The sequence below is a fragment of the Chanos chanos genome, chromosome 7 (genome assembly GCF_902362185.1).
Source record: "Chanos chanos chromosome 7, fChaCha1.1, whole genome shotgun sequence".
Classification (NCBI taxonomy): Eukaryota; Metazoa; Chordata; class Actinopteri; order Gonorynchiformes; family Chanidae; genus Chanos; species Chanos chanos.
The window spans coordinates 1772266-1786097 of NC_044501.1; the positions used below are offsets into that span (position 1 = coordinate 1772266).

At 38.9% G+C, this 13832-nt stretch overlaps 1 protein-coding gene across 1 annotated transcript in view; it reads left to right on the forward strand.

The window, feature by feature from the left end:
* The first annotated feature begins 8318 nt into the window (after positions 1–8318).
* The window catches only part of LOC115817100 (NACHT, LRR and PYD domains-containing protein 3-like), a 28992-nt gene continuing 23478 nt past the window's right edge, over positions 8319–13832 (forward strand). The window contains exons 1-3 of the mRNA XM_030780346.1: positions 8319–8613; positions 9465–11181; positions 13332–13505. Coding sequence (XP_030636206.1) covers positions 8319–8613; positions 9465–11181; positions 13332–13505 — 2186 coding nt within the window. The remainder of the gene's footprint in view (positions 8614–9464; positions 11182–13331; positions 13506–13832) is intronic.

A 13832-nucleotide genomic window follows, 5' to 3' on the forward strand; every position in this document is an offset into this window, starting at 1 on the left:
GTGTGACAGCACCTAACAAGGTTCTTTGGGGAAGATAAACATCATGCTGTGTGTGGTTCTGTACCGGAATCCTCACAATCTTTGAAGCACCACGAGGAACACCAATGAGTGATAGAAAGAGCTCTAAGCCATCAGGGCATGAGTCCTCCATGGCCGGCTCAAACAGCATTGTTCCTCCTTTTGGCCATGATCTGATCCGACACTTCACTTCACACAGTTCACCCTCACTGATCATGAGTCCCTTCTTTCCCACTTTGACCACACAGCTCTCCAGTGCGTCCTCTGGTGTCATAATCTGAACGGCAGAAACAATGTTGTTCCTCTTACTTTGTTTCATGTTCATGACTTCACTAAGCAGGGCTGTTAGGTTGAGAATGCTGTCAGGTTCCTCACTGTTTTCTCTCATCCGCTCCTCAATAACACTGAGTCCTATTGACGGGTTGTCCACACAGCTGTGACTAACTAGCAAAGGCACCAGTATTGCAATACTTCCATGCTGGTTACTTTTGAATTCAAGGAGCACTTCGATCCATCCTTCATATGGGATGACAGTTCCATTGGCAGCAGTAATGTGTGGCTCATTGTCACTGATTAACTTGCAATAGACTGAAATCCCCACATCTGGCAGTTCTTTTTCAATCCAGTCTCTTCCTATTATGCTAACTTGGGCACCAGTGTCTAATAACACTTCTGTGTGGACCCCATTAATTACACAAGACAAAATACATCTGCCAATGAGCTGAGCTACACATTTCTTAGGTGGTTTGTCACGTTTTTGAGGTTGCTTGATAAGCTTTTGACTCTTGACTGAGTTTACTTTGGGATGCTTACTTTGGCCACTAGGTGTCCCTTGCCGGTGAACTTGCCCAGTTTCCCGACTGTGAACTTCTCTTTAAGCAACCCATGGTTCTATGTCCTTCTTGGCCACAGCTAAAAAACACCTCTGGTTACCTTGCTTGAGACATTCTTGACATTTTCCTTTGCTTTCAGTTTTATCTGCAGGTTTCTGATTTGTCTATGGTAAACTACCTTAATACTGAACCACAGTGTGATCAGGACAAATAATTTTCTCTAGGTTTTTAGTAAGAGCGGACACTTGAACTGTCAGTTCCATGATTGCAGAGCAGTTTGCTTCAACTTCTCCGTCAACATTTCTCTGAGAAGTCTGAGCATTTGACTGAATCATGTGCCTTAATTCCAATAGCATGATCATGGGATAGCGCACTCTAGTCAATTGTGAGCACAGTCCCACTGAACAGAGAGAATAACAGAGTTTTCATACTTTGACACAAACAGCTTTAGAGGTGGCGTAATGTAGGAATGGGATTAGTCTGTCTAACCTTTTGAACTCTGTCACACAACATGTTCTCGAAGGAAAACTGCAGAGTCAGCCCAAAATGCTTCCTCCATGAACTAACCCTGACCTTCCATATTCTGTAGACATGGTCTGCAGAATAAAAAGGTCAGGAGAGCGTGGTCACGAAAGCAGATGTCTCACTTCCACGTAACATTCCCCCAATAACTTCCCTTTGTCTGACATATGATTTTGTTCTCAATACAGACACAATTTCAAACAGTGACAGATGGTCATGGCCCGACATCCCTTTAACAGTTTCACTTGTCTAATCTAAAATATTCTCACCTGAGGTTACAGACAGTTCGAGCAGTGATAGATGCTCTTCATTATAGAGGTCACAGCAGATCTGAAGGTCCCAACAGATCAATAATACTTCTTCTTTTGGGCTTACAGGCACATTCCTGCATGCAACCAACCATCACATTCTTGCATAACTTCCTCTTTGTGTGAACACACAATCACATGCCTTAGTTCATCTTTTTATCATTTCTACCAGATGTCTGGACCATAATAAGAATCTCCAGTAAAGTGGGCTGAGGTTTTATTGTCGTTCTGATGATGTGAATTTTGATTTTTGTACTCATAAACCAGGAACTGTCTATTTCCTGTTTTTTTGTTTGTTTGTTTTTTAACTGAGGGTGTTGCTGTCTGTGGAGGCTGAGACATGTTTGGAGAGAGACATTTTTAACAGAAACACTGAAGTGAGACACAAAAGATTCATTACGATTTTAAACATCTGTTGTGTGTTCTGAGCCAGTTCCTTGAACCAGGGAACCAGAACTTTCCAAACAAAATGGACTGATAGTGAACTAGATCTGTCTGACTGAAGAGTTACAGAGTCACCTGACAGAAGGTAATGCAATATTCTTTAATTCCTGCTTTTCACATTGATATGTGGCACATTTTGGTAATCTGTCTTTAGATACATCATTGTATTTCTCCACATTGAGTCATTCATGACACTCATAAAACAACCTTTTGCCATGCCAGGAATGACATTTTTGATAAATATTACAACACGTTGAAAAATCAGTGTAAAAACAGAATTAAAATTGGTGAATAGTTCCATTTGTCCCTCATCAGACATTTTACAGCAGGTGTAAGATCATTAGCTTCCAGGTTTGATCTGTTGACTAAAGGGCCCATAGCATTAATGTAAATATTGTCTTGCTCATCTTGATGAGCCTTTTGTGAATAAACATCTGGTTTCTGATCATTTGTAAACAGTGTATGGGCACTAATGTTCAGTTAACTGATATGGAACTATTATTGTATTTATTAAGCTATTAACCATACACTACACAGTCATAGCCTGCCTTTGCACATTTATCTTTACGGTGTTGATTTTTGACACATCTTTTAAGCAATTAGTTGAACTCCAAATATACCACATTATCTGTTTTCGTTTTATACAGAATTTTGTTAAAGGAGTCAGTAATTTTTGGAGTTGATTTTATCATGTAGAAGTACTTTTTATTTCAGCTTGAACCAAGATGCAGCCCATCATAAGTGTACAGATTTACCCACATGTTATCTGAATGGATATCCAGTTAAAACACTGTCTCACAGTAAAGGAGTGACACCCCACCAAAATATTAATAATCAGGCACATTTAGTGTTGGGTGGAATGTTTGTGTTCCTGTAATTACAGCCCCAGACACCATGAACTGTTTTTCTGATAAGACATCTTTGCTCATCTCTGTCCTCTTTACTGCACAGTCATGATACTTGACAGAAGAATGGACTCGCTTATATTACTTAACATTTGAAGACAAGAACAAGAACAAGATCGCTGTACAAGTACAGGAACACTAAACTATCACACTATTTATGAGGTTCACTGCAAAAAATTCCTTTCAAAAATCAAGTTCTCTATTTTTTATTTGAAATAAAAGCAATTATACCCATGACATCAAATGTGCCAAAGAGACTGGTTGTAGCAATTTCGATGATTCTGATAGCTATGTATCAGACACAGGAAGTCCTTACACTTTCAAAACAATAAGGTCTTTCCTGAAAAAAAGAAAAGAAAGAAAGAAAAAAAGAAGACATATGGGAGGTGTAATAATTGAAGAGCATTTTCCAGATTGCAGATGTTTATTGACTCAGTTACAAATCTAATGGGAATAGAAGGAGAAGAGCAGTTCACAGTACAGGAAATTTACAGACTAAAGAAACGTACCTAAACTGAAAATTGAATGACAGGGCTGAAGTCAGGAATGGTTTGGAAACAACATGAATGTTTTCTACTGCATGTGCTGTTTGTTTGTTTTATACCAATTAACATCATTAATGGATGAGATAAGGATAGGAACTCCAAATTTGAATGGACCACAGAACATTCAAAAAACAGAAGAGTAATGATATGTTTGTTTAAGAAACACATAGTGACAGCATTAATGACACTGAGTGGAATAAAGAAACACATAGTGACAGCATTAATGACACTGAGTGGAATAAAGAAACACATAGTGACAGCATTAATGACACTGACTGGAATAAAGAAACACACAGTGACAGCATTAATGACACTGACTGGAATAAAGAAACACACAGTGACAGCATTAATGACACTGACTGGAATAAAGAAACACATAGTGACAGCATTAATGACACTGAGTGGAATAAAGAAACACATAGTGACAGCATTAATGACACTGAGTGGAATAAAGAAACACATAGTGACAGCATTAATGACACTGAGTGGAATAAAGAAACACATAGTGACAGCATTAATGACACTGAGTGGAATAAAGAAACACATAGTGACAGCATTAATGACACTGACTGGAATAAAGAAACACATAGTGACAGCATTAATGACACTGAGTGGAATAAAGAAACACATAGTGACAGCATTAATGACGCTGAGTGGAATAAAGAAACACATAGTGACAGCATTAATGACACTGAGTGGAGTAAAGAAACACATAGTGACAGCATTAATGACACTGAGTGGAGTAAAGAAACACATAGTGACAGCATTAATGACACTGAGTGGAATAAAGAAACACGTAGTGACAGCATTAATGACACTGACTGGAATAAAGAAACACATAGTGACAGCATTAATGACACTGACTGGAATAAAGAAACACACAGTGACAGCATTAATGACACTGACTGGAATAAAGAAACACATAGTGACAGCATTAATGACACTGACTGGAATAAAGAAACACATAGTGACAGCATTAATGACACTGAGTGGAATAAAGAAACACATAGTGACAGCATTAATGACACTGAGTGGAATAAAGAAACACACAGTGACAGCATTAATGACACTGACTGGAATAAAGAAACACATAGTGACAGCATTAATGACATTGAGTGGAATAAAGAAACACATAGTGACAGCATTAATGACACTGAGTGGAATAAAGAAACACATAGTGACAGCATTAATGACACTGAGTGGAATAAAGAAACACATAGTGACAGCATTAATGACACTGAGTGGAGTAAAGAAACACATAGTGACAGCATTAATGACACTGACTGGAATAAAGAAACACATAGTGACAGCATTAATGACACTGACTGGAATGAGGAACGGGATGGGAAAATATTTTTTAGACATATGAATTCAACAAGAAGGGATTTGGCTATGCTCTTTGCCCAAATCGTTTTGTCTGAGGCAGAGCAGGTGGAGGCTGAAAGGTTTATGATTGTAAGGGCTCAGTCTGACCTTGTTAAGGTTTTTTTATTTATGTTGTTTATGCTTCTACTGCTGGTGCAGACAGAGTTTGTGTCCTGAATAATGTCAACACAGCTCTGCAGAACTGTCAGTCAGAGGATTGTCTGTTTTTAGTTGGTGATTCATGCTGCATGTGAACTAACTGAGACCCACAACCTGTCTGATACATGGAGAGAATTAAATAACCTGTCTGATACATGGAGAGAGTTAAATAACCTGTGTGTGATATATGGAGAGAGTTAAATAACCTGTGTGATATATGGAGAGAATTAAATAACCTGTGTGATATATGGAGAGAATTAAATAACCTGTGTGATATATGGAGAAAATTAAATAACCTGTGTGATATATGGAGAGAGTTAAATAACCTGTGTGATATATGGAGAGAGTTAAATAACCTGTGTGATATATGGAGAGAATTAAATAACCTGTGTGATATATGGAGAGAGTTAAATAACCTGTGTGATATATGGAGAGAATTAAATAACCTGTGTGATATATGGAGAGAGTTAAATAACCTGTGTGATACATGGAGAGAGTTAAAGAAAAATGTTAGGCAATACACATGAACTCGTGCAAAAGATCATATTCTGTGTGTAATTGCACCAGTTGGTTTTTCTGACCATTGCTTGGTCACATGTAAAGTTTTTATTGCAAATGTGACATCAAACAATGTGTGCTGGCATTTTAACAGTTCTCTGCTGAGTGATACCAGTTTATTTATTTATTTAATTAATTTCTTCTGGAATATTATTTTTTAATAAGGAAACAGGGTTTTAATCATTTGTGACAATGGTGGCTCTATGGGAGAGTCTGTCAATAATACACTCACAGTGTTTCATGGGTCATTACTTGTTCTGTGAGAAAACTGGAGACTGAAATATTAGAACTGTAAAAATCTATAGAGTCTACTGGAGAAGGATATACATATTCAGATCCTCAGGTCTAAGAAAACAGCTCTCAGTGACTTGCTTGGTTGTAGGGCACAAGGAGGTCTGATCCAATCATTGCTTCAGAATCTGACATAAATGGATGCCCCATCCAAAAAGAATGTCCATAGCCGTTATACAGGCACTCCCCAAGTCACTCGTACTCACAAACCGACTGCCATAAAGTTACATTCCCAGATTAAAGCATTAGTTTTACATCATGATATAAAGCATCAGTTCTCAGCCTACACAGATAATGTAATGACTGTGATTAGTGGACAGGAAGACATTGATCATTTAGTACTGATTGTAAAAGATTTTGGAAACATATCAGTTTCCAAGGTGAACTGGGAGAAGAACAAAGCAGGAAATGGGGTGGGGTCTTACCCAGGTCACCTGATGGCATGATGTGGAAAAGGGGCGGAGTTAAGTAACTTGGAGCATGTCTTGGAGATGAGGCCACACAAAAACTGGTGAAAACTGATGAAAAAACTGGGAGGGTGTAGTGGAAAAAATAACAGGCAGATTAACAAGATGGAGGTTGATTCACCCACAGATGTCTTTTAGGGGGAGGGTGCTGATAACTGATCATTTGGTGGCTTAAATTTTGTCATCGGTTGTCATGTATCTATCTTCCTGTTGGGCTGCTGTCTTTGATACAAGCCATCTTGGGAGACTGGGACTTGCTCCACTGAGTTCCACAAAGTGCTCTTTTCCTACCCAAAGAGGGGGGAAGGTCACGTCTGGTGCACCTGACAGGCAGTTTATTCATCTAGTTTATTCAGAGATTCTTGATGGGCCCAGCAGCTTTGGTGTGGAGAAGAGGTGGCCAGCATTTGTTTCCAGAGGGCTGATGTGTGTGTGTGTGTGTGTGTGTGTGTGTGTGTGTGTGTGTGTGTGCGTGTGCGTGTGCTGAGTCAATCAAGTCAGTCAGCTGAGTCAGCACACCCGACCCCTGTTCAGAGACAAACTTCTTTAAAATTTACAGAAGAGAAAACAAAACAACATTATCCTCTCTTTATGTCACAGGACGCAATCTTTGTAAGATCCATGGTTTATTAAATAACGAGAGTGAAAATTTGTGGTGTGAGTACAAAAAATGATTACCAATCATGTTTGCCCTGTTTAGTTCTCCTCTTCTGTTTAAGCCCTTGTGTTTGACCTGTCCTTTGTCTATTGTTGTTTATGTTAGTATGCACACTGTACGGCTGCACCTTTTTGTTACTGGTTTTAGTTCCTGTTTGCACCTGTTTATTTAATCAACATTTTGTAAGTAAAGTCCTCCTTTTTGTCACCATCATCATTGTGTCTTGCGCTTGGGTCCTGCACCACTCCATGCCTGACAAAAGCAAGCAAGTCAGCGCAGAATGTTACATCATGCTTTATGATCATGAAATCTGAACCAACCTTTACCGCATATTCTAATGATATGTATGTCTGTATGGAGTATATAGAGACACTGTAACACATTATGATTATATGAATGTGTGTGTGGAATATATAGAGACAGTGTAACATATTATGATTATATAAATGTGTGTGTGGAGTATATAGAGACAGTGTAACATATTATGATTATATAAATGTGTGTGTGGAGTACATAGAGACAGTGTAATATATTATGATTATATAAATGTGTGTGGAGTACATAGAGACAGTGTAATATATTATGATTATATAAATGTGTGTGGAGTATATAGAGACAGTGTAATATATTATGATTATATAAATGTCTGTATGGAGTATATAGAGACAGTGTAACATATTATGATAATATAAATGTCTGTGTAATACTGATTGGATTATGTGACCCAGGCATTTCTGAAGTCATTACTGGACACACAACTGGTTTGTGCTTTTGTGGATATTTGGAGAAGAGAATCAAACAGTGAATCATCAGTAGTGAATCAGTTTGGGCTTTAACAGAATCTAACAGAGGAACATTGTCACTCACTCATTTACTAAACCTACATTTTCATACTGTGTGTCATTCCAGTGTGGAGTAAATCTTTATAAGTGTCTGATTGTGAGACTGAAAAATGAGGATGTGGAGCAGAGAGACAGGACACAGATAATCTGTGTCTATAGAATGGAACATGTGGTCATGTGACACAGTTCATATTAGTACATATGTAAACTGTATTAGTACACACACAGTCTATATCACTACACACATAGACTATACTAGTGAACACATAGTCTATATCAGTGCACACAGGGAACAGAGAATACAGCATCTGACTACATGTAAAAACATGTAAAATATAATTTGGGGATGAAATATAAAATTTGTTTTTGTGTTTTAGGGTTATTCAACATTTTGTGGTGAAACATGGAGATAATATTTGAAAAGAAGATGATTCTGACTCAGATCCTGTCTGCTGACACAGATTTTGTTCTCCAACATGTGCAGCAGAACAAACTCATCACTGATCGTGACTATATGGCTCTTAACAGCCGACCACAAAACACTTATGAGATGCCTCGTGAATTACTGGATTTACTGAGAAACAAGGGGGAAGACACGTGTCAGAAATTCATAGGTTTACTGAAGCAGCAGTGTATGCTGGACCAATATCCAAGGCTGAAAGATGTCTTCTCACATGTGCCACTGGGTCTCAGAAAAGGTATCTCTCTCTCTCTCTCTCTCTCTCTCTCTCTCTCTCACTCTCTGTCACTCTCTCTCTCTGGTGTCTCTCTCTCTCTCTCTCTCTCTCTCTCTCTCACTGTCTCTCTCTCTCTCTCTCTCTCTCTCTCTCACTCTCTGTCACTCTCTCTCTCTGGTGTCTCTCTCTCTCTCTCTCTCTCTCACTCTCTGTCACTCTCTCTCTCTGGTGTCTCTCTCTCTCTCTCTCTCTCTCTCTCTCTCTCACTGTCTCTCTCTCTCTCTCTCTCTCTCTCTCACTGTCTCTCTCTCTCTCTCTCTCCCTCTCTCTCTCTCTCTCACTGTCTCTCACTCTCTCTTTCTCTCTGGTGTCTCTCTCTCTCTCTCTCTCTCTCACTCTCTCTCTCTCTGTCTCTCTTTCTCTCTCTGTCACCCCCTCTCACTCTCTCTCTCTCTCTCTCTCTCTCTCTCTCTTTTGTCTCTCTCTCGTAGAGGTTATCTGTCAGATTATGCTGCTTCCTCCTCTCACTTTGCTTCTGATTAATCATTTTTTTAATCTGTGCCATTAGAGAACAAATGAATATAGTACAGTAATGCAGCATTTATAACATACAGTGTTCACGCCCCATTTGTTTTAATCCTTGGGTGAGTGATTGATTTAATGAGACTTAAATATTCAGAGTGAGATTAAGAGAAAAGAATTGAATCTGAAACTGGAGAAACTGGTTTTACAAATTAAAAGTATTTGTTAGGACATCAGTATGAATGCAAGACAAATTTGTGCAGACTGATGTTTGAAAAGTCTGAATTTGCTTTATTCTGTAGGTACAGACCCAGCAGAAGGCAGAGAGAAGCTGAAATCTAGTTTTAAAGAGAAATTTAAATGCATTTATGAAGGAACTTCAGAGGAGGGAGAGCATACATTCTTAAATCAAATCTTCACAGAACTGTACATAGTAGATGGTTTTACAGGAGAAGTGTGCCGTGATCATGAGGTGATGCAGCTGGAAGAATCCTCTAGAAGAGCTGCTACAGAACAAACCTCAGTCAAATGCAATGATATTTTTAGAGTTCAGTCTGAGAAACACACTCCTGTCCGAACAGTGCTGACATTAGGGATTGCTGGCATTGGAAAGACAGTTTCTGTGCAGAAGTTTGTCCTGGACTGGGCAGAAGGAAGAGCCAATCAGGATGTAGATTTCATGTTTGTACTTCCTTTCAGAGAGCTGAACTTGCTAAAAGATGACCAGTTCAGTCTTCCTGAACTTCTTCTTTACTTCCATCCTGAACTTGAAGAACTAAAAGAGGCTCACATATACCAAGGGAGTAAACTTCTTTTCATCTTTGATGGTCTTGATGAAAATCAGATTCCATTGGAACTGGAACAAAGCAAAAAGCTCTCCGACATAACAAAAAAGTCACCTATAAACCTGCTGATAACAAACCTTATCAAAGGAGAGCTGCTGCCCTCTGCTCTCATCTGGATAACTTCTCGACCAGCAGCAGCCAGTCAGATCAATCGAAAGTACATCTACCGTGTTACAGAAATAAAAGGATTTAGTGACACACAGAAAGAGGAATACTTCAGAAGGAGGATCAGAGATGAGGATAAAGTGCAAAGAATTCTCTCACACTTAAAGAAATCAAGGAGTCTCCACATCATGTGCCACATACCAGTTTTCTGTAGGATTACAGCCACTGTGCTGCAGGAAATGTTGAAGGGAGATGAAAAAGTGAAAAATGACAAGGTGATCACTGCTCCAACTACTTTGACAGAAATGTATCTGCGTTTTCTGCTCATTCAGACAAATCAAATGAAAGAGCGACACACTGGAAATGATGGGTGTCTGCTACTGAAGCTTGGCAAGTTGGCATTTTCTCAGCTGGAAAAGAGAAATATTGTATTTTACGAGACAGACCTCAAGAACTGTGGTTTTGATGTCGAACAGGATGTGATGGACTCAGGGATCTTCACACAGATCTTAAAAAATGGGAGAAAGGAATTCAGCTTCATGCATTTGAGCTTTCAGGAGTTTCTCGCTGCCTTATATGTGTTTCTAATGTTTACAAGTGAACAAAACAAAGTCACACAGCCTTTGAGCAAATTTCTAAAGTTAATGACAAACACAAACACATTGCATGATCTCCACAAGACAGCTATAGATAAGGCCCTACAGAGTAAGAATGGTCACCTGGACGTTTTCCTGCGCTTTCTCCTCGGCTTCTCACTGGAGATCAATCAAAAACACTTGAAAACACTTCTACCAGACACAGAAATCAGACAAGAGAGTGTGAAGAAAACAGTTGACTACATCAAGAGGAAACTCAACAGTAACATTTCATCAGAGAGGAGCATCAATCTTCTCTACTGTCTCAGTGAAATGAATGACTCACTCTTGTCTGAAATCCAGAATCATCTGAGCTCAGGATCATCATCAGAGAAACTCTCATCTGCCCAGTGGTCAGCTCTGGTGTTTGTGTTGCAGATGTCAGAGGAGACTCAGGAAAAGTTTGACCTGAAGAAATTCAGAGGATCAGATGAAGGGCTGAAGAAATTGCTACCTGTGGTGAAAAACACCAGGCGGGCTTTGTAAGTTATTGATTAAGAGGGAAGTACAGTTCTTGCCTCAAGAAATAAGATTTATTTGTTTCAATTTAGTTAAAGATATTTTAAGACCAATCCTATCTGCTCATTTGATTGACAGGAGAAAGGAACTGTTCATAATGAATTCGTTTAGATTTGAGCTGGGCATTCTGCATGTCATATTTGATGGAATAATGTAATATTCAACACTTACGACAGATTAGTTTGTAAAATTGGAAAATACATTGTGGTTGGAGACCCATTTGCACTACGGTCCTGTGCTTGAGAAACATCCTGCTGGTGTCCAGACAAACAAGTTTCACATCCTGCTGCTTTATTACAGCTGTTATTTTCCATTTCTGTGAGGGTCCATGTGGACAGAGAAAAGTGGCAAAACAATGTTTTGTTTTTGGGCAGTTAGTCTGTTAGAACATTACTGAACTGAATTTCATAATTTATGTATAGGCTTGGATCAAATGTATTTTTCTTCAAAGGAATTAAGGTGAATGGGTATTTTTTTATCTGGGTTTAATTTGTTTTTTGTGGAGGAGGTTATTGATCCTCTTCTATTGTAGACTCTTGTCACCCTTTATTTGGTTAGTATTTCACATTGACCATATTACTTTAACCATATTACTTTAACCATATTACTTTTTAGAGGGAAACACAACAATGTGTAATGGCAAATCCAAACATAGACACTTGCTACTTCTTAAAACCATTGAACTTGTTTCAGGACAAGAGAAAGACCACACTGCTGTGCCACTTTCATATTAAATAAGTACATTAGTCTTTAAAACACCTAAAATGTTTTCCCCGATCTGTGCAAGATGAACCGTCAAAAAACTGGAGCTCTTCGTCTCAAAGGTAAAGTTTTCTTCAGAGGAGAAATGACTTCAAATCAAGTCTACCAACCCACATTCAGGCACAAATATCAGCAGGTCTGGAAAAAGCTAGATGTGAGTTAGGGATGTCATCAAATCCTAAGTATGAGGATACTTAGTCACTTAAGATGGTTAGATTTCTGTGAAAGAAATGAAACTAAGATTTTAACTACAGCATGTCGTCTGTCTGCCACTGAGGGGAATTTCAGTGACCTTAAACTAACCCTGAAGTGAAGAATGACAACCAGTCAAACCAGTGCTCCAGTATTTAAATGAAACGTTAATGATTTCTCTCTCTCTCTCTCTTTCTCTCTCTCTCTCTCTCTCTCCTTCACTGTCTTGAGACTTAATGGCTGTAATCTCACTGCAGAGTCCTGTTTAACTCAGTAAAGGTTTTTAAATAAATGGACGTTGTTGGTCAAATAGGGAAGCATGGCTTCGAGAAAGCAGTGGGGACACAGTAGTATAATTCAGGGGTTTGATGATATACGGTGAGAAACAGTCAACTGAGGGAAAAAGCGAATGAGCGAGGCGAGGGACAGGTTTTTTTTTCGGAACAAATGCTGGATTATCATTTTAATCTGTAATAACTTGCCTCATTCTTCACTTGCAGGCAATTTTGATAGTTAACAAACGACTGTCTTTGGTGTTTTTACTGGTACATGATTGCGTCTTGGATACGATGGCGATTATGTTATAACTAGTCTCACTGTGTGTTATTAGCATATCGTTTTGGTTTACTACTGTCACCAGGCTGAACATGTAGGAAAATGTGACTATGACTCTGATTGTGTCATTATATCTGTGTTTGTCATTCGTCTCTTTCGACTGTAGTGTAGAATACAGAATCATTTACACTTCAACTCACAGAATCACAGTCTGTATGTAAAGAGTAATGTAGGAGACTCTCTCTCTCTCTCTCTCTCTCTCTCTGTCTCTCTCTCTGTCTCTCTCTCTCTGAGTCTCTCCTCTCTCTGTCTGTCTCTCTCTCTCTCTGTCTCTCCCTCTCTCTGTCTCTCTCTCTCTGTCTCTCTGTCTCTCTGTCTCTCTCTCTGTCTCTCTGTCTCTCACTCTGTCTCTCTCTCTCTCTCACTCTGTCTTTATCTCTCTCTCTGTCTCTCTCTCTCACTCTGTCTTTATCTCTCTCTCTGTCTCTCTCTCTCACTCTGCCTATCTCTCTCTCTCTGTCTCTCTCTCTCACTCTGTCTTTATCTCTCTCTCTCTCTGTCTCTCTGTCTCACTCTGTCTTTATCTCTCTCTCTCTCTGTCCAGACTTGCTGATTGTAATCTCACTGAACAGTCCTGTGAAGCTGTAGCCTCAGTTCTACAGTCAGTAAACTGTCCCCTGAGAGAACTGGACCTGAGTAACAATGACCTTCAGGATTCAGGAGTGAAGCTGCTCTGTGTGGGACTGAAGAATCCACACTGTAAACTGGAGATACTGAGGTCAGTAGTAGTCTGTCATTGAAAATATTCCATGTGTAGTATGTTTTGTGTCATTTCTTTACACTTGATTTGCATTTGTGTTAGATCTCTAGCTGTTTCTCAAGTATTATTTAGTAAGTGAGAATACAATATTTATGTTTTTCATGTAATTTCTTTACACTGGACTTCCCTGTGTTGTATGTATATAGCTGAATAAGCTTGAATTTGCTTAACTGTTCTTATCAGTTTTCATGTCTTTCCTCATGTGTCTTTTCCTGTTTTCTGAATTAAAATGATCTCTTCTTATGTTGACTGCTATACTGAAATCTTGCTGTGCTGAAATCTTGC